Source organism: Excalfactoria chinensis, chromosome 19, assembly GCF_039878825.1.
Source record: "Excalfactoria chinensis isolate bCotChi1 chromosome 19, bCotChi1.hap2, whole genome shotgun sequence".
Taxonomy (NCBI): Eukaryota; Metazoa; Chordata; class Aves; order Galliformes; family Phasianidae; genus Excalfactoria; species Excalfactoria chinensis.
The window spans coordinates 1,955,722-1,980,301 of NC_092843.1; the positions used below are offsets into that span (position 1 = coordinate 1,955,722).

At 43.1% G+C, this 24,580-nt stretch overlaps 1 protein-coding gene across 3 annotated transcripts; it reads right to left on the reverse strand.

Annotated features, from left to right (window-relative positions):
• Positions 1–85: 85 nt before the first annotated feature.
• On the reverse strand, positions 86–23,889 carry GTF2I (general transcription factor IIi). Of its 3 annotated transcripts, none has more exons than XM_072353228.1 (34): positions 23,720–23,889; positions 21,754–21,859; positions 21,108–21,246; positions 19,473–19,607; positions 19,061–19,244; positions 18,850–18,878; positions 18,462–18,510; positions 18,235–18,278; positions 17,959–18,036; positions 17,456–17,515; positions 16,801–16,863; positions 16,365–16,466; positions 15,196–15,261; positions 14,137–14,320; positions 13,719–13,777; positions 13,069–13,140; positions 12,423–12,606; positions 12,205–12,272; positions 11,650–11,721; positions 10,952–11,135; positions 10,722–10,780; positions 10,423–10,500; positions 9,859–9,954; positions 8,872–8,937; positions 7,844–8,027; positions 7,557–7,609; positions 6,781–6,891; positions 6,399–6,482; positions 5,841–6,024; positions 4,925–4,953; positions 4,341–4,409; positions 3,794–3,832; positions 2,069–2,138; positions 86–1,126 (listed from the first exon to the last, which is right to left on the reverse strand). In XM_072353228.1, the coding sequence occupies exons 2-33, from the start codon at positions 21,850–21,852 to the stop codon at positions 2,086–2,088; spliced, it is 2,976 nt and encodes a 991-aa protein (XP_072209329.1). In that variant the 5' UTR covers positions 21,853–21,859; positions 23,720–23,889; the 3' UTR covers positions 86–1,126; positions 2,069–2,085. The 3 variants fall into 3 exon arrangements, with proteins under 3 accessions (XP_072209329.1, XP_072209328.1, XP_072209327.1); XM_072353227.1 differs by having other exon boundaries at positions 23,646–23,869; XM_072353226.1 differs by lacking the exon at positions 23,720–23,889 and adding an exon at positions 23,046–23,377.
• Positions 23,890–24,580: the final 691 nt, after the last annotated feature.

Consider the following 24,580-nt stretch of genomic DNA (forward strand, 5'->3'; position numbering starts at 1 on the left):
TCTTCACTGTACTATCCATCCTGTAGCATATTCTACCTGCCAACAAAGTTACTGCTAGAACATATAACATATAAACACATACATATGGAAAGTCACAAAAAACCATCTGAAATATCTTTATTTCTTAATGAGGGAATAAGGTTGAGCACTCGTGCATAACGCAGCCATCCCAACCTCGTGCCAAAAGAAACCTTTACAACAGTCTGTATCTTCTCTATAGAGGTGACCATACAGACAGAACTGTACAACTCTCAGCAGCTGTGAAACAAGAAATGAATATATGAGACTCTCACACGATGTGGGGCATAAACAGGACTACGGGGGATTTAAGTTTTGACACTCTAGGACTTAACAGCAGCTCATGTAGGTTGTTCTGGATGAACAGCCTGCAGGAGAAAAGCTCTCACTCACAGCCATAGAGTTGAGCCTAAATTGGAGCTGCCAGAGCAGCCCCATCATACAAATCCCACGTGGTACGATGATGAAACGTGCACTTATCACCTTCGATTGATGGAGCAAACCATCAAAGGGATACATTTAAATGGATTCCTAGTCCACAGACTGATATACCGCCCATCGCATTATTGCATACTAACAGTCAAGTGAACCAGTTGGCCTTTTATTTATGAAAAAACATGAGTTGCAGCAGATGTAGAAAAAATTAGTGCAAATATACACGTCCCATTGACCAACCGGCCATGAAAGGAGTAAGAACCATAAAAACCAAGTCAGTTATTTGTTTTCTCCAAAGTAAAACTAACAAACTGAACTCCACGCACTGTTTCTTCATTACAGAAGCTGGGATACATTCAGACACAGAGGAATTCAGCTCCATTGGGGAATGCAGATGGCCTCTATTAAGACCCCGTCCCTTTGAATCCTTGTCAGCTCCCCAGCATTGCTGCAACAAATTCAGTCCTTGTAATATATTCCGGAGTCAAACCAGCCATCCCATGTCTGCAGTCGCTCTTCCTGCTAAGTCAATTCACAGAACTGCTGAAAAAAAAGTAGACGTTTCTATCTCCAAGTACAAAAGGGTTTATATAGAAGATACTCCTCTTATACAGCTATATTACACTGCTCAGCACAGTCCCGGCAAGCTCTTCTCAGCTCTGGGTGCTTCTGGCTAAACAGAAGGAGAACAAAAGTGAGTTAGTTTCATTGCTGATCTATGTCGTACTGTAAATACTTGTAGGCTGAATTCCTTTGAGTTCTCCAGGCCTAGAATTAAAGACCACGTGGAAGATTAACACTGCTCTTCATTACATGACATGTGCTTGAGTGCTTCCTGTATCCATTTAGATGGAATATTTGCCATAAGACACATTCTTTAGCCAGTCAATGATTTATTAAACATAACAAGAAAAGCTACACTTGTTACTTGTCGGTATGAAACCGTCCATTGAGCAGGTCAGGGTTAGACGCTCTCATTCCTCACTCCTGTGCTCCAAAGACATCTTCCATTTGAGGGATTCTCTCAAGTTTTCCAAGTCAGGTTACCTTCCCTTCACAAAAAAGCACGTTTGCTCCAACTAGAAGCATTGCTCTCGTTTAGGAGAGGAGCTCTGAAGCTCCTTTACAAAGAAGTGTAAGTGCTTCATGGAGCTGATTTGTGCTTCGGTGCCCACAAAGCTTGTTTCATAGCCCAAGGCAAGTGGAAGAGCATCAGCAAGAGAACAAACCTACTTTCTCCAAGGTAAAACTTATCAACTGAGATTATATATACATATATATATAACCTTCAGGGGAGCATTAGAACTACCAACAACAGATGCATGACGTCAGTTAGGGTGCATCATTTCCTCCATCAGACAGTGTTCACGCTGCACTGACAGAGAGCAGCCCAGATCTCCCTTGGAACGACCCTCTCACAAACACTTCTCACTGTATTCTGGTAAGGTAGTGAAAACGTTCTACATAGAAGAGAACTAAGACAAAATAATGCAGGAGTCAAGTGAAGGACTGGCACCTTCTGGCTTTCAATCTTAGCCCTCTTCTCCCCATCCTACACTATAAGAGCGTTATTCCTTGACACATCCCAACTCCAAGAACCACAAAATCCTATTACCGCAGTACAGATGAGCTCTACCACGTTGGGTCTTGCTTTATTTGACAACTTTCTTCTGTTTCTGTAACATCTGTTGGAAAAGGAGAAATGCAATGAATGAATGAATGAACTGAATGGGCTTCCAAAGCCAGCAAACAACATCTGAGCACCCTTGTGCTCAAGTCATGCCTTCTGGTTAACAAATTAACATTCATTGCACAAGCTTGTTTTCACAGCACTGACCATTCCTCAGGTTTTATTTTCATCCAACTGCTGCTCTTCCCCAGCCACACACAGACCATTTCCAATGCATTCTAACATTGCAATCTATGCAATGGATTTTGACCTTAGCTGATTTTTCTTCTCCATTGCACAGTACCACACAGGAAGGCATTATTAGATGTTAAAAGAAAGAGAAAAGAGAAATTTCATCTCGTTGGCTGAAGCATTCATCAACTTTTCATACGATATTTTTCATTTCCAACAGACTTCATTAGAAAAAAATCTTTGCTCTTCTTGTTCGTAGGGATGCTGGGAGGTAAATCAAAGCAATCTCATGCCTTTATAGCACTGCCTGTATGTCCTGGAGCTTGATTTGGTTCTTTTTATAAACACATAGTGTGATGTTGAAAGGAAATTGGTTTTTTACTGAAGCTGTTTGCAAGGTTCAGGGCTAGAGTAATTCATCACAGCAAAGCTAAGCTGTCTCAGCACATGATGCTCGATCCCTCCCAGCCTAGTTCTGATGGGACTGCGTGCTCTTCAGCAGCGAAACACCTTCTCTCAACATCATTTCTCTGGTAGCCGGACCCGACTGTAGCTTTGGATGACAAATTCAAAGACACATTTGTCTATTTCTTCAAAAGAATCACTTTAAAAGAATCCCCCTGCACAAGGGATATTCAGCAGCATGAAGATGTTTGATGTTTCAGCTTTCAGAAACTACGAGCAATGGAAATTAGAAAGGACATCTCCCCATGAAAGGACGCAGAGGAACAGAAGTGCTGCAGTTTGTAGCTCTGTCTTTCTGAGAATCCAAGCAGGATTAGAGAACAAACTCAAGTTGTGAGCTCTAAGATGCAAAGCGGTGATGCACAGCCAGGTCCATCCCAGCACTGCTGGCCACGTGGCAGCACCACCCTCCACGCTTCTTTTCCTTCCAGACCTTCACAACTCCCCCCAACAAACCCTGAGAGTAAACTGAGGCCAATAGAGCATTCAAATTTCCTGATGATGGCAATCGTTCACTTAGATTAAACTGTCAAGATGACTGCATGGAATAAATATATGCTCGTTCAGGATATGAGCAATCCCTCAAAGTCTATATATAGTCATGATTCACCCACCAAAAACAGCAATTGATAAAACTCTTTTGTACAATTATCTGAATAATAACTTTTGCTGCAGAGTATCTTCCACGTGATGCAGCACGATATTAAAACAGATGGAAAAATGTCCTGGGAACCAACAGATGCCTCTTTTTGTTGTTTAAAGGAGGAAGTTTTTCACCCAGAGGGTGGTGACGCACTGGAACAGGTTGCCCAAGGAGGCTGTGGATGCCCCATCCCTGGAGACATTCAAGGCCAGGCTGGATGTGGCTCTGGGCAGCCTGGGCTGCTGGTTGGTGGCCCTGCACACAGCAGGGGGTTGGAACCAGGTGATCATTGTGGTCCTTTTCAACCCAGGCCATTCTATGATTCTATGACTTTAAGATATTTGTTGATACAGTTGAAGCCCAACACTCACCTCCTGCAGATACCTCTGCTTGCCTTGGTTCAGCTGGCTCTTAAATGGGGGGGAAAGAAAAGCCAAATGAATACACATGCCATTTCTACGGTGTGTCTCAGCACAAGGCAGGAAAATTAAGTTTTCCCTGAAATAAGAAAAAAGCCTCATTTTCCCCCCTGGGAACCTTCTGGGTTCTTACATGTTTTGCAGGCAAACTTAACTTGGCTGAACATGGATCAGGCACAGACACACACTTTGAGTTAAGCAGACATCACTAAACAGACGTGGAATTGCCTTTATATATTGCCCCTCCTGATCCTTTCAGCTGCAAAAATCAAATTAAGGAACACGCCAGTGACATAGCTTGAAGGAAGCAATGCTTCTTTCTATTAACCTGTTAATATTTAATAGCTATAAAAGTCATCATTGCACACCATCTGTCAAAATAAAACAGCTCACAGTGAGCAGTGCTTACGCAGGGCATGACTACTGATATCACCTGCCAATAGCATCTAGAACTACATACCCCACCCCTTCTGCAAGGACACGTGTCACACTGCATCACCTGGTAGAGCGGGTGCTGCTGCTGCTGGTGCTGTTGGTGGTGCTTCTGCTTCAGTTTTCTCCATCAGCTCTAAAATCAGACACGATCGTCATGAACTTCACAACAAAAATGGTCCCACATGTAACAGAAGGACAATTTTTACCTCTGATATCTGCAAATCCTGAAACTTGCTGCATTACCAGGTTGCTATTAGAGCCACAGTTCAGTACTTTTTGCTTCCCTATCTTGCCTGCAAGTACCTACAACTTCCTTGTAATTTCTCATTTGTTCCCCAGAGCAGCAATGTACCATATCTACAAGTAGACTCAGAGGCTAACAATAATTCACCTGTGGGACTCTGCAGCCGAAAAATACAACATGAGTGCCTTGCATTTTCTTATGGAAGTCAATGCCAATTTTAGGCACTGCTCTCGTGCTCATTTCACATGCATTTTTTCACCTGGAAATTTTAAAGACGCAGACAAAAGAGCTGCACACAGAGCTTAACCACAACGGAGCCTCCCACCACAAAGCCAAGGTGTAGGAAACTAATCCTGGCAAGTTACTAAGCTACATTTGCTATCAGTGTCACAGAAATTACTTACGGTTGTTCATCACAAGTCCTGGAAACGGCCTGTAAGCAAGAAACAAACAGGAAGAACACACCATGCTGATTCTGAAGTGCACTGGATCTCCCTCTTGAGGCATCCTCACCTCAAAGCTGTGAGCTCTGCTACCAACTGCTAACAGAAAGTGGAACAAAGCAGGAGGTACCATCATAGCACCTCCTGGGTGCTCAATGGTCGAGGGTTGAGAATGTAGACACCTTTAAGTGAAGTTATATGTGAAGTTATACTTAAGGAGTGTCTCTCTCTCTCTCCCTATAGAGCTTTCAGGTAGCTGTGGAGCAGAATGTCATTCCATGAGTTACACAAGCTTTAATCTTTGTTTCTAGTTCCTGAAGTCCTCCTGAGCGTGAATCCAGCATTTCACCTATTCTGCTTCATGCACACAAATAACACTTTGTACAGATGTGTGTGTACATACACATATCCATATACACACACATATGCATATAAAAATTCACTTATACTATAACTAAAAACTGTGTTTTAAAATACTCGGAAAAAAAAACCATCAAGAAAATTTACCTTCACTCAAGAATTGTGATACAATTTTCAAGGTCATTTAGAGGAATACAAGCACAAACACACTACCCACTGTCAGCAGGGAACTGTCTCCAAGCTTGATCTTATAAATGAGACAGAAAAACCCACAGCACTTTAGCACTGCAGTACATAAAACGAGTAAGACAGCATCTCAGAAGACAGCTTGCCTTAATAATCCACTCTTTGTCATACTGCTGCCAACATCTGAGCTTCATTTGATCTGACTCACTGCTATTCTAAAGAGCCATATCTTCCACTACTGAAAGAGGCACTGTAACTTCTCTTCTTGCAGTGTGAGTTTATACAGGGCTGTCCTCACATTCATGCAATCTAACCTGTGGCAGCTACGTACCGGATGACAGTAAATTTGATGAACTCTGATGATTCCAAGATCTTCCTCATGGAGCTGATCTCCAGATAACTGGGAGCTTTAAAGGACACGCCAGGAGGCATCCCATCCACCACCACACTGCCAGGGTTGATCGTGATTTTTCTGTACGGGACTTTCACAGGGAAATTCACACCGATGGCTTCACCTAAATGAGAGAGGTCATGTTTGTTTTCGAGTTCACCTTTTCATGATCACATTGAAGAAAGAAAACACAGATCATTAAAAAAACTAAAGGCAAATACAAGCTTTCAATTGCATCTGAAAATGAAAACCTACTTGGTGATTAAACCATTGGTGTTAGAAGTGGGTGTTCTGGATTGCACTCATGAATGTTGCTGCAAGATCATTAGTTTAAAACCCCGCTCTGACAGCTCCCACGTAAAGAACCCAGATTCCCTGTTTTCTAAGGAATAGATGGTGATATAAAACACATCCACCATAAAGGATGATTCAGTGACATGCACACAAGCATGACTTCCATTCACACCTATGTCAGAAGGGGAAGTAAGAAGCTCTTACCAAACTTCCTGCTGAAGAGATCATTCACTTGCTCTCTCAGTTGTCTGGCCTTCTCTACTTTTGAAAGTCGTTCGTTTTCATCATCTGAAATGAATTATTAGAAAAGTGTGAGAATTAAGCAGACTTTTCCCCCCATAGTTTGAAGGATACTTCTCAACTCGAGGGCTGGCTCAAGAATATTCAAGACACATCACCAAATAGATGCTCACATTCATAAAGGTTAGAAAGCATTTCACATCTTGGCAAAACAAGATGGTAAATGATGCTCTTTCTTGCCTGTACTTATGTTTCAGTAACTGCTCAGGCTGTATGAAAACATGAAACAAATACCATGAAGACTGCAATAGAAGGAGTACAAAATGTGAAATCAGGCTATGCACACCTAGCAAAGTCACTTGGATGATGTTAAGATCTTCAACTCCCGCTGCTGTGCTCACTGCTGTACTGGCTGTGGTGTTGGCTGTATTGGCTGCATTGGCTGGATTGATTTTTCCTGAAAGTAAGAGAGTTCATTTTAAAAACAACCAGCTGTAGAGAACCAAACATGTTGAATGTCAGATAAAAAGGAACTCTGGCAAAACAGCAGATATTTACAAAGCTTTCAAAGCACACTTTATCTTGCTTCCAAAATGCATTCACGGAATAATTCCCCTGCAGTTTTATTTTGAGCCACAGAGTCCAGATACAGAATAACAGTTAACAACGACTCAAAACATTTAACCCATGATCTGCCTCTACTGACACAGCTTTCTACCAGCTGTCTGCACACTAACTCCTCATTTAAAATGAGCTACATATCAGCAGCAATTAATTCAAGACCTGAATTACTTCCACAGATCATCTATCATTTGTTGTATTTTGATGAAAGGCAGTAAAACTCTATCAGACGTGAATATTTTATTGTGGATAACACAAAGTGTTAATATACCCTTGGCTAAAGCTATATGCCAAATAGTTTGGGAAGCAGAAAGAGCTGCTATGCGTGCAGGCCAGTGGTGCAGGACTTCAGGATGGGCCTCAAATTCAGTTTGGATAATAAATTCCCTGCATCTTAAGACCAATCACCAACCACATCATAGAGTGAATCTTTGAATCACCACGCAGCATTCAATCCTTGAAACAGACTTATCTGGGGCATTAAGCAGCTGCAAAACTCACTCTGGGGGCTTTTAGCAGAACTCTCCCTCACTGCCGCCTCGAACATCTCAGGCCTGCAAACAGATTAAACATTTCATGGGCAACAATACAATGACATTTATTCCAGGAACATTAGGGAAATGCCACATCCTAGTGAACTACACAGAATCATAGAATGGTTTGGGTTGGAAGGGACCTTTAAGATCACCTTGTTGAGTAATTCAGCAACTCGGCACCACAGAGTTTATCCTTCAGTGTACAATTCATTTCTAAAGGAGCGGATTACCAGAGACGGGTTGGACTCTTACTTTTTGATAATGAATTTTATCTTAGATTTGTTTCTCAGAATCTTCTCTAGCCTTGGAATTCCAAAAGTAGAAGGTCGTCGGAATGGCACTCCATCTGGTAGGCCTTCCACATAGAAAACGTCCGGGAAGGATTCGAACAATGCAAACGGTACCTTCACTGGCTCACTCAGCCCCAGTGCTTCCCCTGAAACACAACAGAGCCAACAATCCACCAGTTAGACAACTGCTGTGCTCATAGGAAGGAGAACGTCTCAGGTATACACAGGTTAGCACAGCTGGCACATACACACTAGGTTAAGTGGAAGCAGCAGGCTTTGCTGTTCTTGGTGATGGCCTTGAGGAGGCAAGAAGAAAAACAAACACCAACCCAACTCATCTTCGTGCAGTGAACCAGGTTATCAGCTGAAAACAGACAGTTTATGCCACTGCCTTGGCCTGCACATAAGGCTATTATTAGTTGTACTCCACTCTGTTTATACACAACATGTTTGTCTCTGGGTTTGCACCAATGGCAGACAACACTTGTACTCTTGTTCCAAAAAATGCACTTGCAGGAATAATGACCATCTATGTCCAATTATTGGAGGAGATGGTTCAATATATATGTGTGTATGTGTACCTAGTCAGCTTCTCACAATGACTTCAGAAGAAACAGTGGGAACTGATTGGGCATACAATCCTCTAGAACATACAGAATCATGCAGAGTCTCCAGTCAATACAAACTCCTATTCATAATCAGAGCAAGAAACACCTAAAAAGAGTGGCAGGATGTGGAATCACCATTTCTCCGGGTCATTAAAGAAGCAGTAATCAGACCACAACTTCTCCATTTCCAACCCCAAATAACTAGAGGAAATGTGACACAGAACTGCAATTACCCTGTGTGAGAACGAACTCAATTGAGAGACCGCTGACAGCAGGCAAGGAGCGTACGAGCTTGGGAGGAACTGTGTGAACAGATCTGTTGTACATCTAATGGTGTGTTCATTAGAAAGGCATCTCAGTGATAAGGAACCAACAAACTTACCGCATTTCTCATTAAAAAGGTTTTCAACCTTCTGCTTTAGGTCAGTAATTTTGGCATTCCACGCCTCTGTCGGGAGAAAATGGGAACGATTAAATCAAGGCTCACATGGTGAATCGACTCTTGAAGAATAACTTTAAGGCTGCCTAATAAATTGTTATGTTTGATAAATAATTTACTGCGACTTTCAAAAGAACAAAATGGCTTTTGTTCTGCAAATGGCCCTGAAATGTTCTGCTGCAGCCTAAACTCAAAGCCATCAGAATCCTCACTTTGCTAAAGCTTTGAAAAACACTGTTGCTACATAAATCAAATGCACTGAAATCAATGCAAGAGTGGTCCAAATTTACAATATCAGGCAAAGAATTACTCATCTGAGCCAACAGTCAAATAGTAGAAAGCTGCTGATGCATTCAGTGATACCTGCCCAACTGTGTCACTTCCAGGCTTGCCTCAACCTTACTGGTTTTATGGAATTGCTAGCACTGGAGAGGTCCAAAACAGAGATCTCACAAAAGCAGCTCTATTAGAGCATGGCTTACTATCCATAGTTCAGATCTGCCCTTCTCTTACATACCACTCACGTACATCTGCACAGAGAGGCTCAACACTTCAGGTTCACTGAGGGCTTATTAAGCTTATGCACAATGTAAGATCTCAGCTCTGTTAAAGCACTCTCATGGCACTGTGCACCAGACAGCAAATCCATCAAGTCTGCAGCACTGTGACATGACAGAGCAGCACAAGCCTCGAGGGTTTAATTCTGAAGGTTAATAAGATCTTAATGGACCTGTGATTCATGTGAACAGCATTCTCCAAACATCACCCAGGGTTTCTCTCATGCACGTTACTACTGATGACCGATAACCGAGATTATGTGAAAACAAGAAGTTTGTGAACGGATTCAAAGTCTCTCTGATATGAAAACCCCCAGAATTTTCAACACCAATGTGAATGGGATGCATCCATGCTAATTCCCATAATATTTACCAAAAGAAAAATCTCTTCCTCTTGGATTGAAACTCATATTAGACCCATTGGTTTGAGAGTTAGTTTGAACGTCTGCCATTTGTGCCTTATTAGGACCTGTCAAGAAAGACGTTACTTATATACATGCAGAGAGCAGAAGCATACGTCATACAGAGGAACAACATCCAACTTCATCACCAGAGAAAGCTTAACTTCTGAATCAAGACTGGAATTAAACAGAAAGAAAGCTTTCAGAATTTCTTTTAGGATCGTAATTAAGCATTTGACACAATTGCTCATATCTGTCATTTCTCTGCTCAGGACTACATCAGCTCCCACACCTCCGCTTGGAATGAAAGGCTCAAATAGTCAAACTCACACGTTTTACATAACCACCATCGCACAGAATCCAGCATTATTCAGAAACAAAAACTAAAACCTCTTCCATACTGAAACGTATCCACAGCCCTAAGATGATGCTGGGTTTGTTACAAGAGGTGCAGACAGAAATCAATTCCACTTAAAAGAACAGAGTAAAACAATTACAAGAACACGTAAGAATATTCGACTGCACTTCTTCCTTACCTTCAACAGTAACTTCTATCTCTGGGACCTGCAAATTGCTTGCAGGACTTTGTAGCCATTTTGAACTCTTTGGACTCGCTGTTAGGAATCAAGACATTATAAGCTGTAATGCACAAACACTCTGTGCTGTGCAGCTTGCACATTTTTCTTAATACTAGTAGATTCAGAGGCTACTCTGCTAGTTCACCTTAAGTCATGACTTTGTTTGCAACACATTTTCCTACCTTAAAGAACCCTGTCTGCTAAGGAAGCAGAAAGCAAGTGCTTATGAATCTATGGAAGTAAATAAAATACTTCACCTTTAGTGTTTATTTGACCAGCCAGTCTCGGTGGCAAATAAGAGGCGACAAGCTCAGGCCTAAAAATTGAACAGAACACAATTCAATTCCACATGCTGGAGAAATAATACAGCAAAATATCCCAAATTTCATGGAATTCTGTCAGATTCAGACGTATGCCCTCCATTTTCTGAGAAGGAAATAAAGCAACTTCAAAATCAGGAAGGAAAGTAACCGAATTCCAAACTTACTTCTTAACTACAAACTTGATTTTGCTGCTCCCACGGACAATTCTTTCCAGGCGTGGAATCCCAAACCAGGTGGGACTCCGGAAGGGAATTCCTTCTGGCAAGCCTTCGACATACAAGTAGTCAGGGTTTGATTCAAATACAGGATAGGGAACTTTCACTGCCTCTGAAAGCCCCAGAGCTAAAGCTGAAAATGAAGAGTAACAATAGTTTGTACACTTGAATGGGAGGTATTCTAACTCAAGCGACCTTCAGAAGCTTGGTGTCCAGAAGTTCTTCTACTCAGAGGCAACAAAAACAACCAAGAGAAATACATATGTTGATTTTCTATTACTTCATGCAGAATGCTGACCAATGGGGACTTTGTCCATTGTGCCACAGATAACTCTCTTATCTGAGCCCTCTCTTCTCTATTTGTATCTAATGTTTTCTTCTGGGTGCTTCTTACACCCAAAAGCTTTCTGTACACTTCTCCTCTCCATCATATAGTTGGAAAACCCAAGGGCTAGGATGTTGTCATAGTCATTAACGTAAGTTATTGGGATGAATCAGTGGATAGTATGTAAGAGAAGTCAACACTTCCATACATCCCAACGCATTCCTGATGTCTACATAAGTACAGTAACATTGAAAACACCTTTTACAGAACAGCTTTAAAACATGGCAGCTTTATAAAACAGTTTATTTAATATCTCACTTACCAAATTTCATATTAAATATCTCTTCTACTTGTTTTCTTAGCTTTGTGATCCTGGCATTCCAATCTTCTTTGCCTGAGAACAAGAAACAGAACATTATTCATGTCTGGATAAAGAGATATATTTGAACACATTTTTCTCAACCCAAAGAGTAGACAAGGACAAGCAGTAAGTAAGAACTACTAACAGAAGCTTAAATGATACATGGAATTCTCTTTATATAATGGGAAATTTCTTTAAATACAGTTATCAAAACTGTCCAAACTTGTTTTTCAGAGCAGGATAGAATTATTCTAGTGGGCTTCCAAAGATAGAATTAATTCCAGTCTATCACACCCTTTAGAACAGAAGACATGAACTTGAAGAGTGCTTTTCTGGATGTTTTTATTAGGTAAAAAACATCATCTTCAATCTTACTTGTTCTCTGTTCAAACCTCACAAAAAGCACATCATGGTACACGTCACAGAAAGATTACTCCTTGAAAAACATTATAATGATCCAGATTGGTTTCCATATCAACCCTCAGAGACTACACCAATGTCCCTTAGAGACAGCACCTGTCTTGCCTGGTGTGTTTGTCCCAGGTTGAGTAACTTCAGGTGAACTGAGAGTCAGCAGCTCTGGCCTGCAAACAGAAAGCAGATCATCTACCCCATTCATCATACAACATAACTAACACACGCGAGGGGTTGATGACATAAAATGGTGTTTGTTTGCCCTCCCTAAAAAATAAAAACGAGGAATTAAAACAATTTTTTATTTATTTTTTTTTTACCTTTTGATTACAAATTTTATTCTGTTGCCCACTTGAATTATTTTTTCGAGGCGAGGGATCCCATACCAGGATGGACTCCTAAAGGGAACATTCTCTGGCAGACCTTCAACATACAGGTCAGCAGAATGGACTTCAAATTTCTGGTACGGAACAGCTTTAGGCTCAGTGCTCCCCAAGGCCTCAGCTGTTAGAACAGAAGAAATCCATTAACTGGACAGCTTGATATCTCTCTCTGTTAAACAAGCATCACCCAAAGCTATAAAGCCTCCATATTACTGCAGGCATGACCTTAGAAGCTGGTAAATGCAGGGTATCTGAAACCAACAGACTCCAAGTCTTGGCACATCGAGAACAAACGTCTACCAAACAGCATTATGTTGATATTGGGCAGTCATATTGCCAGACATTATTAAGGGATTCTTCACTAGGGCATAATATGTTGGTTTTATCCAAAGTTTTAAACCTACTATAGAGCAACACGTCATATTTAACTCGTTGTGTACACAGTGGAGTAATACCACTTTTTTTCCCTCCAAGGATTATAAATAGTCAAAAGGTGCCACTTCTGAAGACATCGACACAAATGAACAATAGCAACCTGCAAGAAACACAAAGCCACGACAGAAAACAACAACGCTGCGCTCACCAAACTTCTTACAGAAGAGCTGATCGACCGCCTTCCTCAGTTTGTTGATTTTGGCATACCACTCTTCTTTCACTGTGTGTTAGAGTGACGCAAAGGGGAAGAAAAAGAGAAACATCCTTAATCACTTTGGTTATATTTTCAGTTGGATAACTGAAGAAGCATGCATTCAACTCTCAGCTGCAGTGCTCTTAATTCCTTCAATCCATAGATCCCATTTGGAGGTGAGCTCAGTTGTTTGTTTTGGTTTTTTACCCAGTTTAATCATCTCAAATGATTACCTTAACGCTATGCATACAGGACAAGAACTTGTTTTCAAGGAGTTTTCCTTAAGCACTGAGCATCCACGTGCAAGCTTCAAAGCTCACAAGCTTCACAAAGCTCAGCACATGGCTTATTTGGACAGTTAGAAAAAGCCCTGATTCAGCTGATTCAAAACAGGTGTCAGGATTGGCATATTTCTAAGAGAAGAAACTACTTGCAGGATCTGAAGACTTTATTGGTAAACTGCTGTCACTCTGTAGCTAAGACAATCCAGAACAGAAAGAATTACTTGCAATGTGTTATCAGTAAAAGCTGATGGTAAGCATCACTAAGACCAACAGACAAGGAGGAAACCATATGGCACTCAACTCACACATCTAAAGACCCACCTCCTGCAGCTGGTTTGTCCACTGGTTCATCTTCCTGTGTTGAATTCAAAAGCTCGTGCCTAGAAGATTTAAGATCCACGTTTCAAGAGTGATACAAACTGGGGTAACCCAGAAGTTACAGCTTTCAATGCATCTTACAGCTGCTGAGACTAAATATTACACAAATTGATCTGCCCATGATAAAAAGCCTCTAAGATTTAAGAGATCCATCCAGTTCTCAGCCAGCGCTGTGGTGTTCTGCTGATCTGATAAGCTGAATTTCTTATCTGAGCAAGCCTGAAATAAAAACTACTCATCAATACTGCGAAGCAGAAATCAGTGTAGAAAACCATAAAGATGAAATGAAGCAGAGCAGGCCAAGAGAAGAAAAAAAGAAGAAGAGGGGTAAGACAGGGACAAAATACACAGAATTCCTTACTTTTTAATCACAAACCGGATCCGTTCCTTTGCTACAAGAATCCTCTCAAGTCGAGGAATGCCGTACGTGGATGGCCTTCTGAAGGGAATGCCCTCTGGCAGGCCTTCCACATAGAGGTCTTCCATGTGCGACTGGAAGAGGGCGTACGGGACAGACACAGGGCCCTTTGCTTTTATAGCCTGAGCTTTAAGAGAGGAGAATGAAATCATTAGACCGGCTTGTGGCTCTGCTATTACTGGTTTACAAAAGTCAGTCGTGCCTTACTGGGGAAGGGAGGCAAACATCTGTTCTTCAGAGTGAATTCTTAAAGCTTTGGTGTACTTTAGAAACACAAGAAATCATTACAGAACTTAACAGTATAACGGTAACATCATCCAGAAAAGTTTCACCCTGCTAATGAAACCTTTGAAGCCAGTGGAAGAAACAAACACTCAATGGATTCTCATAGCACTGACAAATAACCTCAGCGTATCTCTTAAAGTCACAAGGACCAGATCACATGGATACACCTACCATCAAAGAACCACAGAATGGCCTGGGTTGAAAAGGACCACAAACGATCATCTCGTTCCAACCCCCTGCTACATGCAGGGTTGCCAAGCACCAGACCAGGCTGCCCAGAGCCACATCCAGCCTAGCTTTGAATGTCTCCAGGGATGGGGCATCCACAGCCTCCATTTTGCAACCTTAATTTTGCAGATCACGCACCAAGAATTCTCTACCAGCATCTGATTGGTCTGCAAATAGTTTGGAACATTCTGCTGTTTTTGCTATGGGCACCAGATGTAAGAAATTATGCAAGGAGAAAAATATTAACAGATCAAAGAGGTGCCCCCTTTGATAACGCAACCTGTTGAATGCAGTTACGTATCTGCTTGCAACACAAAACAACTCAAGGCACTTTTTCAAGCAATGGAAAACAGCATATTTGCAAGAGTATATTTGACTCCTTGGTGCATGCAGGTCTGCTTCAGAGCCAACAACATCAGTATGAGAACACTGTGATTTCCATTGCCAAAGGAACAGAAGCAGCTGTTTTAAAAGGAATGTGACACATACCATATTTTTTCTCAAACAGTTCTTCAACTTGCCTTCTCAAGTCTGTAATTCGCGCGTTCCACTTATCTGCAAGGACAAGAGGACACGTCAGACTGCAGGTGGAAACGAGAATCTCTTGTGAAACCCACGTTAGTACTAACAGAAACAGGCAGCGTGCTTTTACTGCTCATTTGCATACAGAGGGCTGGCAATTCTACACCTCAAAATACATGGATAAAATCAGAAAGAGGAAACAAAAAATAGCTTAAGATTACCTCCCAAACCAGCGCAGATATTAAATCAAGTTTCAGAACAAAAAAAGCCAAAACAAACCAACCATAAGAGGACAAAACCCAAGCTAAGACCCAAACTAGGTTTTCTTCCATGCCTCAGTCAGCAGTTCTGACCACCATCAGGTGAAAAGTCAGTCTGCAGCTGCCATTGATGGCCATCTGAATCCAGGGCCCGAACAGCCTGATAAAGCTTACAGCGAGTACATGAACCTGTATGGATTAACACCAAAACAACGACATGGATCAGGAAGCACCGTGCCTTCCTCTCCCTTAATCCAAGCCCTGATGTTGCAAGACATCCTCATAAATCCTACTTCCAAAGGAAGATGCAAGTTGCAAGACAGAATTTACCCAATTCCAGCTGCGTATTCCCTGGAAAATTGGATTAAATGCCACCATATTAACATCTTATTTTCTGCTTATGACAGTGAGCACGCAACAGCATTTTCTGTTGAACTGCAGGACAGTGGATTAACAGCAGCTCTATCCTAACAGCAGCTCTATCCTAACAGCCAAAAGGATACGAGTCAGAATGTATTGGGCTGCAGAGAAATCCCTGTTTCATTGCATAGAGGCACTGAACACATGGACAGCCTTGGGACAACAGTTTGTGCATCTGTGAGGATGAGAGCATGCTACTCAGCACAGAGTTACTGGTTGCCTTCACAACTCACAGTGTGTATCAAGGAAGACCATCTGGACACGTTCCTGATCTAATGCTTGTCATCATTCAGTTCAGTAGCACATTCAGTCTGATTTTCTCATGCAATAAGTCAACTGACAAAAGACTGACCAAGCACTGGGCATGCCTGATCCCAGCACTGTGAAACTGTCTGATACCTTCCTATAAAACCAACCACAGAGAAATAAGCCTTGAATTTTTTTTTTCCATCTTACCAAAATTGAACTCTCTTGCTTTTCTTCTCCCTGTGCTGACAGCTTCATTTGCTGTCTCAGTGTTCTTCGATCTCTTGTTAGGGGGCAAGTAGTCTTCATCATCTGAAAGAAACACGAAGATATCACTGCTTTACCATCCAGAGAACTGATGTGGAATTTCTCCTCTAACATCTAACTTAAGTCTCTCCTCTTTTACTTTAAAGCCATTCCCTCTTGTCCTATCACTATCTGCCCATGTACAAAGTTGCTTTCCTTCCTGGTTATAAACTCCTTTAAGCACTGGAAGGTTGCAATGACGTTTACCCACAGCCTTCTCTTCTCCATGCTGAACAAGCCCAGTTGTTTTAGGAAGTATAATATCACATATTAGGAAGTATAATATTACATACTGACCTAAAAGCCCTACAAACAGAAACAAAGGAACTGGGTAACTAACCTTCAAGAGTGACCTCGACCTCGGGATCCCCACGTGTTTCTGAAGGAGGATGTTGGGAGGAATCTGAAGAGGAGAAAAAAAACAACTTCTGAACAATGGATACAACCATTTTTAACCAAGCACTCCATGATTTTCTGCTTTAACTGATGCCTGTCAAGAAGCTCCCTGGCTCACTGAAATATTTTGCATTCACAGCATACAACAAGAAAAGGAGCACAGCTATCTTACCATAAGCCTTTAAGCAAGTCTAGGCAGGGGTAAGGAGGCAGGGATTATACATGCTAAATCACATGTACAGCAGCACAAAGAGTTGGCATTAATGACAGGAGGAAATTCCTTACTCTTGGCTTAATAGGATTAATAGAATCAGAAATATTTTTCTCTTAGTTATCAAGGATTACTAAAAACATAAACAAAGCCTGCATAGCCCTACAGATGATGCATTTCTTTATGATTTACACAGACTCTGAGCTGTTGCACCACAATGGTTTTCCACAACAGCCTCCAAAGGCCAACAGAGAAAATGAGAAATGCAGCTTCAGCTAACCTGGGACAGTAAGGAACTGCTTCCCCTAAGGACATGCTTTCTGTATACATTGTTCTGTGTGTGCTGTTCACATCATATCGAGCTAAATATATGTACATAGAGACCTACCTGTGTAACTTTTGGCAAGAGCAATTCTTTCATCCATCTCTGATGTTTCGGAAGGGCCTCCTTGAGAACAAAGAGAACGCTTTGTTAGTTGAGTCTTACAACACATCCATCTTCACCGCTCCATAGAGAAAGCTGACAAACAACCCAACTTAATGCACCATGGCAGAAAGTCTGAAATGAGCACAAGTCATCAGGGTTTGCTTCCTGCTTAAAAACATCTGTGGAAACAGCCTGCGTGCAGGAAAAAGAAACAAGCAAAAGAAGAGAAAGGAACTTTTCCTTTATGTCCCAAACATGCTCATATGGTTACCAGTATTATACTGAAGAATACCAAAAGATCAGAAGTACAACTCAATAGCAGCCAGCATGGAGATGCTGTATCATAAGAGCAGCAAGTAACTTTGTGTCTGACAACCACAAATAAGCAAAAAGAGAGGTACAGGGAGAGCAACTCTTTCATCAGCCAACCCACTGAGGAGATAAGCAGAAGTTACTATCACTACCTGGAATATTATATTGATAGTAATCAGGATCCTCTGGTTCTTCCTTCACTGTCACTGTTGACATTTCCAAAGAAATTCCTGTAGAAGCAATAAAAGAATCAAATAAGTAGATGAAAGATAATCAAGATAGGACAAGGGGGAATGGTTTCAAATTGAGACAGGGGAGGTTCATGCTGCTTTTACTGGATCTTCCTATCACCGTTTCAATACAGCCTTCTGAACTTGGTAACTCTTGGTTCAGTTGTTTGGCAAACAAGGACAGAACTCTGAACGTACCAGAATCCTCACTTGGTTCCGTTTTCACTTGAACAGGAGGGCAACTACAGAAGCAAACAGAATGAAGACAGTGAGAAAAACCTCTGGACAACAGAAAAAGCCCATTAAGATACACTACATGAAATTACATGAAAACACACTGTTGACACTGACATCAAATCACACAACAGAAGTAGATGAAATACTTAACATGCAAAAAAAGAAACGCCACATTATTCTAAACTCACCTTCCACCTGGAGGTGTAATTGATTGTGGAGGATCTGCCATGTGAGCTCCTGTAAGTTAGAAGACATCATCTGTATTTCCTGTAACACATTTACCTTAAATACAAATTGAAAAGCCAATTCAAGTATGGAACCCATGCACATGCGAAGGTACGAAGAAGAGCTATTAATTAAACTGGATTATTAAACTATCAAGTAACTCCAATATAAAACTGCTTCAAATGTGTCCATCAGTACACTTTGCACTGCTCTCTTTCCAGATTTAAAGTTGAAATGTTGGGAAACAAAGCTAAGCAAACTTTCCACCCAAACTCTGCTAAAACAATGGAGATGGTTACACTGAGATTCCAGTTTATCCCTAAATTCAAGTCTGAATAAGCAGGAACTTACCTAAATGTTTCTTGGGCTCTAGGAAAGGCCTGTGTGGGAATAAGGAAAAAAAACACCAAACCAAACAGCTTTAGCAAAATAAATATTTACTGTGTAGTACAAAACTATAAAGGCAAGACTTCTGTTTAATAGAAACAGGCTGCAGTGCAATTTAAGAACTGAAATTTGAAGCCCAAAAATAGATGAACGAGCAAACTAGAGAGCAATCAACCTTTTGATGATAAACGAGATCCCCGACTTGTTTTCCAAAATCCACTTCAGGGTTGAAACATCGTAATTTGCTGGATGCATGAATGCAAGCCCCTCGGGCAGGCCCTGAACCACCACAGCAGACTGGTCTCTCTGTATCTTCTCATAAGGCACCGGAACCACCGTGGACTTCCCCAAAGCTTTACCTAAAACCAAAAGGAGACTGTCACAAAGTCAGCAGCTGGCAAAAGGACACACGCTTCATAAATCCCATTACTTCGGAGAGAAAACAAGGCACAGATGCAAACGCCTGCAAGAAACCAAGCACCTCATGCACCAACATTCAGTGGAACCCACTGAGGCACTGATGCTTTGCTTAAAAGCAAAGGGGCCGTTCTGCACGACAGACTCAGACTAAATGCTGAAGCACCCACCATAGCAAAAGCAGAAGTAGTCCTCTACAGACTTCCTGAGAGCTTCCAGTTCCACAGCATCCACTGTCAGTCTGTTGGCAGGTAGTACACACTTTGTTTCCTGCAGGTCTGCAGCCCTCTCCCTTTTTACAACACCTAAAAATGAGACAAAAAAATCAAACAAGTTATTAAAACCCTCACAACCAAGCTCCTCTAGTTTAAACTACAGAGAGAATCCCTTCTCTCCTTAAACATTCTGTAGCTTCAGGAGCAGCAAAAGCCACGGAAGCCTCAGCTGACCACAAAATAGCTCAGGGCCAAAGAAAACGACTGTGGGAAACCAGTTTTCCCACTGGCACATCACCATCAAAGAAGAAGTGGCATTTTTCAGCTAGCTGCATTAGTGTCAAGGGATCGCCCTCCCAGCAACACAAAGATGTCAGCTGCTCACAGAGTGGTATCCTCACATTTGCCCTGGCACAAAGATGAAGTCTGCCCTTTAGATACTGTAACTAAGACAAATGGAATGCGATCAGGAGCAGTTAGAACCACAAGTAACCTCTCTTGTTAGAATAACACCAAAAAATGCATCCAGCTCTTTCCATATGTGTCAGGGGATGCAGTCTGCTCTTCAAGTCAGATACATTCTGCTTCCTGGCTGAAGAGCAAACCACCCCATTCAGAAGCTATTTCTGAATTCACACAGTTGTGACAAGCAAGAAATACATAGTAAGAATGTAATCAGAGGTGATCAGGATCATAAGGAAGCAGCAAGGCTGCTGTATTAATACTTAGTTTACACTCAGTTTTTTACTGAGAGCTCATAGATTGGGATAGTGAGCAATGAGTATTTGGGTTCACAGGGAAATCCTTTAACAGCAAGTCAGGTGAGGAGCTGAACTTCCTCCCGTTATTCAGCAAATCATGAACATCTCATCCTCAATTCCTCACTGAGGTCATCGCTCTGCATTTTGATCTCATGTTACAGTCCCACATGACAGTGGCTTTCTTAGAGTAAATACACTTACGCCTGCAGAAAGTCGCCATCCAACAGCACAGCAGTGTGCAAATCCAGAGTTTAACCACAGCTGAATTCTTCAGAGTTTTAGCCAACAGCAAAAGCATTTTTAGGAGCAGATCTTCCAGTTACAGATTAAACACGGTTGCACTGCACGCAGTGTGTAATTAGTCAAGCCAGAACATCTCACAGCTGTTGTTATAAAACTCCCCCAGACTGGTTGTCCTCTCACATCCTGCTCTTGACCTTCATCTTCTCCCTTCCCCCAGGCAGATAAAGGCACACTGCATTACTGGCTAAGCACTGAACATCAACAGCATTTTCCTGTACACGCATGTGAAACCTCCTCAAAGAATCACTGCACCTCTGAGAGCCCACTCTTAAAACACTGCCCTGTGCACAACGGATTGTGCTTCATAATCACACAAGTTCCACTATAAAAAATTAACAGAAACAAAAAAAATCACTCCCACAGATGTGAAGGAGTCCAAAAGCAATGCAGTTATGATTCTATTATAGTGTTACTTACAGAATGCAGCCATGATATACAGGATGCTGCTCTCAAGAGATACAAGTATTTTGCAATATACGTGAAGCAGCTGGAGTGAGATACAAAACTAAACAACCTTGAAACTTACAGTATTTCACGAAATCCTTCTGAAAATCTTTCCTGGAATCAACAAAGGCTCTTCCCCTCTCAGTTCCAACCACAAAGACATCTGTTTCATAGACAGCAATGCAGGCAACTTCTGCCTTGGACTTGGCAAGTTCTTTACACTATGAAAAGACAAACAGAAAAGCATTCATTATCCCTGTTAAACGTATACTGTAGAAAGATGTACGTGGAATCACTTAAAGCAGTTACTACTTCTGCTGCCAGCATCCACTCCTCAAAAGATATCATGAGTTATATAATGTCAGTCATTAGCAAAGGACAGTTTAGGTACCTGGAATTCTTTTGATGAGAAACCTTAAAAGCACTGTAGATGCATTAGTGAAATTAAGGTCACATCTAGACTGAGGAACTGAACTGCTTTTAATTAAAATGATTTATTAAGTCTATCCTTTGGAAATTATCACTTCAATTAGATTCCAATTAGGTAATCGTGTTGTCCTAGCTAGAATTAGTATGGGAGTTTTATCCTTCCGCAGCACACTTAACACAAATAGTGCTCTGTTTAGAGAACAGAGCTGGAAGCAGGAAGGCTTCCTGTACAGACACAAGAGCATACTCCAGCTCTCCAGAGGTAGGCAAGGTATTGCTCTAGCACTGCAGCCACTCACCATGGACTCCAGAGCTGAGACGAGGAAGGTGACCACCATCCTGCTTTCAGACGGGTCTTCCTCACGCATGGACGTTGCTGCTACTGTAGCTTGGGCCATTCTCCTCCTGGAAAATCAAATATAAAACCTGTTCAGATACAAGCAACAGAGCAGGAATATCTACCTATAGATACACATACTCAAAAACCCAGAATATCCTCATATGAACAAATATGCAGGTAAAGCAACAGAATAAATCGCTCACTGTTTTGTTCTTCCATACCTCCGGCTACTTGAAGGTTAAAATGCTGTGCCACGTCTAGACAAAACACCTAGAGAGATGCACATCAATTAAGTAGCTGCATTTACACTGACTTCTCTTTCTGTGCGTGTTTATATCTGCAATAGCCTAGAGAGGCACAGCAGAAGAAGACTGGTATTAACAGAACAACAAAACTGTTCTGACATCGGTGTTCGAGTGACATGCCCTGTAATTCTCAGTACAGGTTCATTAGGGGTTGCTCTTGCAGCTCTTCCTGCTGGAGCTGTCTGAGGCAGCACAAGCCAAATTCCTCAGCAGTCTCACACAGTGCCAAAGCAGCCAACACACCACAAACACTAAAACCACTCCTACTGCGCAGATGGAAAGGCTGGTAACCAAGAACCCCAAAACACAGCTGCTGCAAGCGTGCCTGCACTCAGCCTTGCACATTGCCAAAGATCTGCTGCTCTCAAGGGAAAACAGCCCAGCAGGGGCCTTCTATAACAAATGCCATTCTAACTGAGCACTTGTTGCCTTACCAAGCTGGAAGAAGAAGGAACATGGATTTACAATGAATGCTCTATCTGGAAGCCAGACTGCTGCCTGGCTGTTACCGGTCTCACCCCTTGGCTGCTCTGCCTTCAAGGCCAAGACATGTTTAATTCCACCCAAACATCAGCCTTCAGACCAAGGACAGAAAGTATCACAACAGCACAGATTAGAACTCACAGCTGGTTAAACACAAGCAAATCTTTTTAAAGATCCATGCTGGCTCTATTTTTCTTCCCCAGTTTGATTCAGAAAACGTTAATCTGATACATTTTAGCTAATGGAGCACAGAAACCCAGCTGGGACACAGGCACACCTGTGGTGCTCAGGAAGATGCAATGACCTTTTACCATTTAAGGCCATTTAAAGAGATGAAACAACCCCCAACATTAGGTACTTTAAGAGCATCTCTGATTCCTTTCATCCTCTAGTCTGCTAGCAAAGCGATATTTAATCCAAATCTCACTATTTCCGGACCAAAACAAGGCTGACATATACTCACAAAGCCTTGGATACAATGAAAAACCACATCCAACGCCGTTTCTCACAAGGCAGGCACACAAAACAAGTGCAGCAATGAAGCTGTCAGCACGGAGCTCCATCGCTGCACCGCAGTCGGACTCAGGAGCAGCTCCTGCTTTCAAGCTGCACACCGCTGCGAGCCCTTCACAGCCCACGTGGTGCTGTCGGCGATACAGCACGGTGCTCGCAATACGAGGAACTGAACCCACGCCACGAGGCCCGGCAGGTCGCCTTCATTACAATGAGCGGCCGGTGCCTGCAGCAGCCGGACCCACCCCCCGACCTATCCCAGGAGCCCACTAGGCCTCACCCCTAGCTTATTTGCATACAGGCCACGCCCCCCTCTCCTCCCTCATCCAATCGCGGCCGCTTCTCGCTATGCACGCCCACCCTCCAGCCAATAGGAGGAGGAGAAACCACAGATGTGCCCGCCCCCCGGGATCCAGCTGTAGGGGCGGAGGGGGTGAAGCTCCGCCTCCATCCCGGCTCAGAGGAGGAAGGGAAGCCCCCCCCAGCCCCACATCCAGCCCCGGGGTCTCTCCCAGCCCACAGCCCCCCCTGCGGCCCTCCCTCTCCTCACGTAGCCGGGGAGCGGCGGTTCGCTCCCGCTCTTCCATCCCCGCGTCGCACCCACGAGCTCCGATCCCACCTCACCGCAGGCTGTGGAAGCTGAGCGGGAAGGCGGCTGTTAGCAGCGGCCCTTTTCCCGCAGCCTCTCGGCGCTGGGATGGGCCCAAAGACCCGCCGCTCCCCTCGCGGTCTCGGGCTCAATACAGCGCCGCTCCGGGGGAGGTTTTTGTGTTCATTGATGCACCATCGCGCATGCGCGCTCTTCGCGAGGGCTGCTGGGATATGTAGTCCGCCCCCTTGCGGCCGCCACTCGACACAGCGCGCCGTGCGGGAAGCGGAGAACTACATCTCCCATCGTGCCCCGCGCGGGGCGGAGCGGCCGCAAAGCCAGCGGCGAGGGAGCGAGCGGGGCGGCAGTGCGGGCCTTGGAGGGGCGTCGTGCCTCAGGAGGGACGGCCGCCATCTTGTGCCCCGCTGCTCCGCGGAGCGGGGCTGAAGTTGCCATCAAAGCCAACGGAGTGCGCGCCTTTAGGGCTTCCCAGCACAGTGCCTGATCCCTTGGTGTCCATCCAACAGGACCAGCTTGGCTTCTACAAGACTCAGCAGCTCATGCTTCCAAGCTTCTCCTATGAGCCCATAGCGCTCTTTGGAGTTCGCTGTTTCCTGACCCTTGAGGAGGGAGCATCCATCCATCCATCCATCCATCCATCCATCCATCCATCCATCCATCCATCCATCCATCCATCCATCCGGTTTTGCCAATAGCAAAACAGCAAAGCCGTGGTGTGGGTCCAGAGGGAGCCACAAGGATGCTCAGAGGGCTGGAGCATCGCTCCTATGGAGCAAAGCTGTGGGCATCCAGCCTGGACGAGACTCACATCGCAGCCCCTTCCCCAGACATGCAGTGTTAACCCCTAACCCAGCCAACCAACTTAATATTTGCCT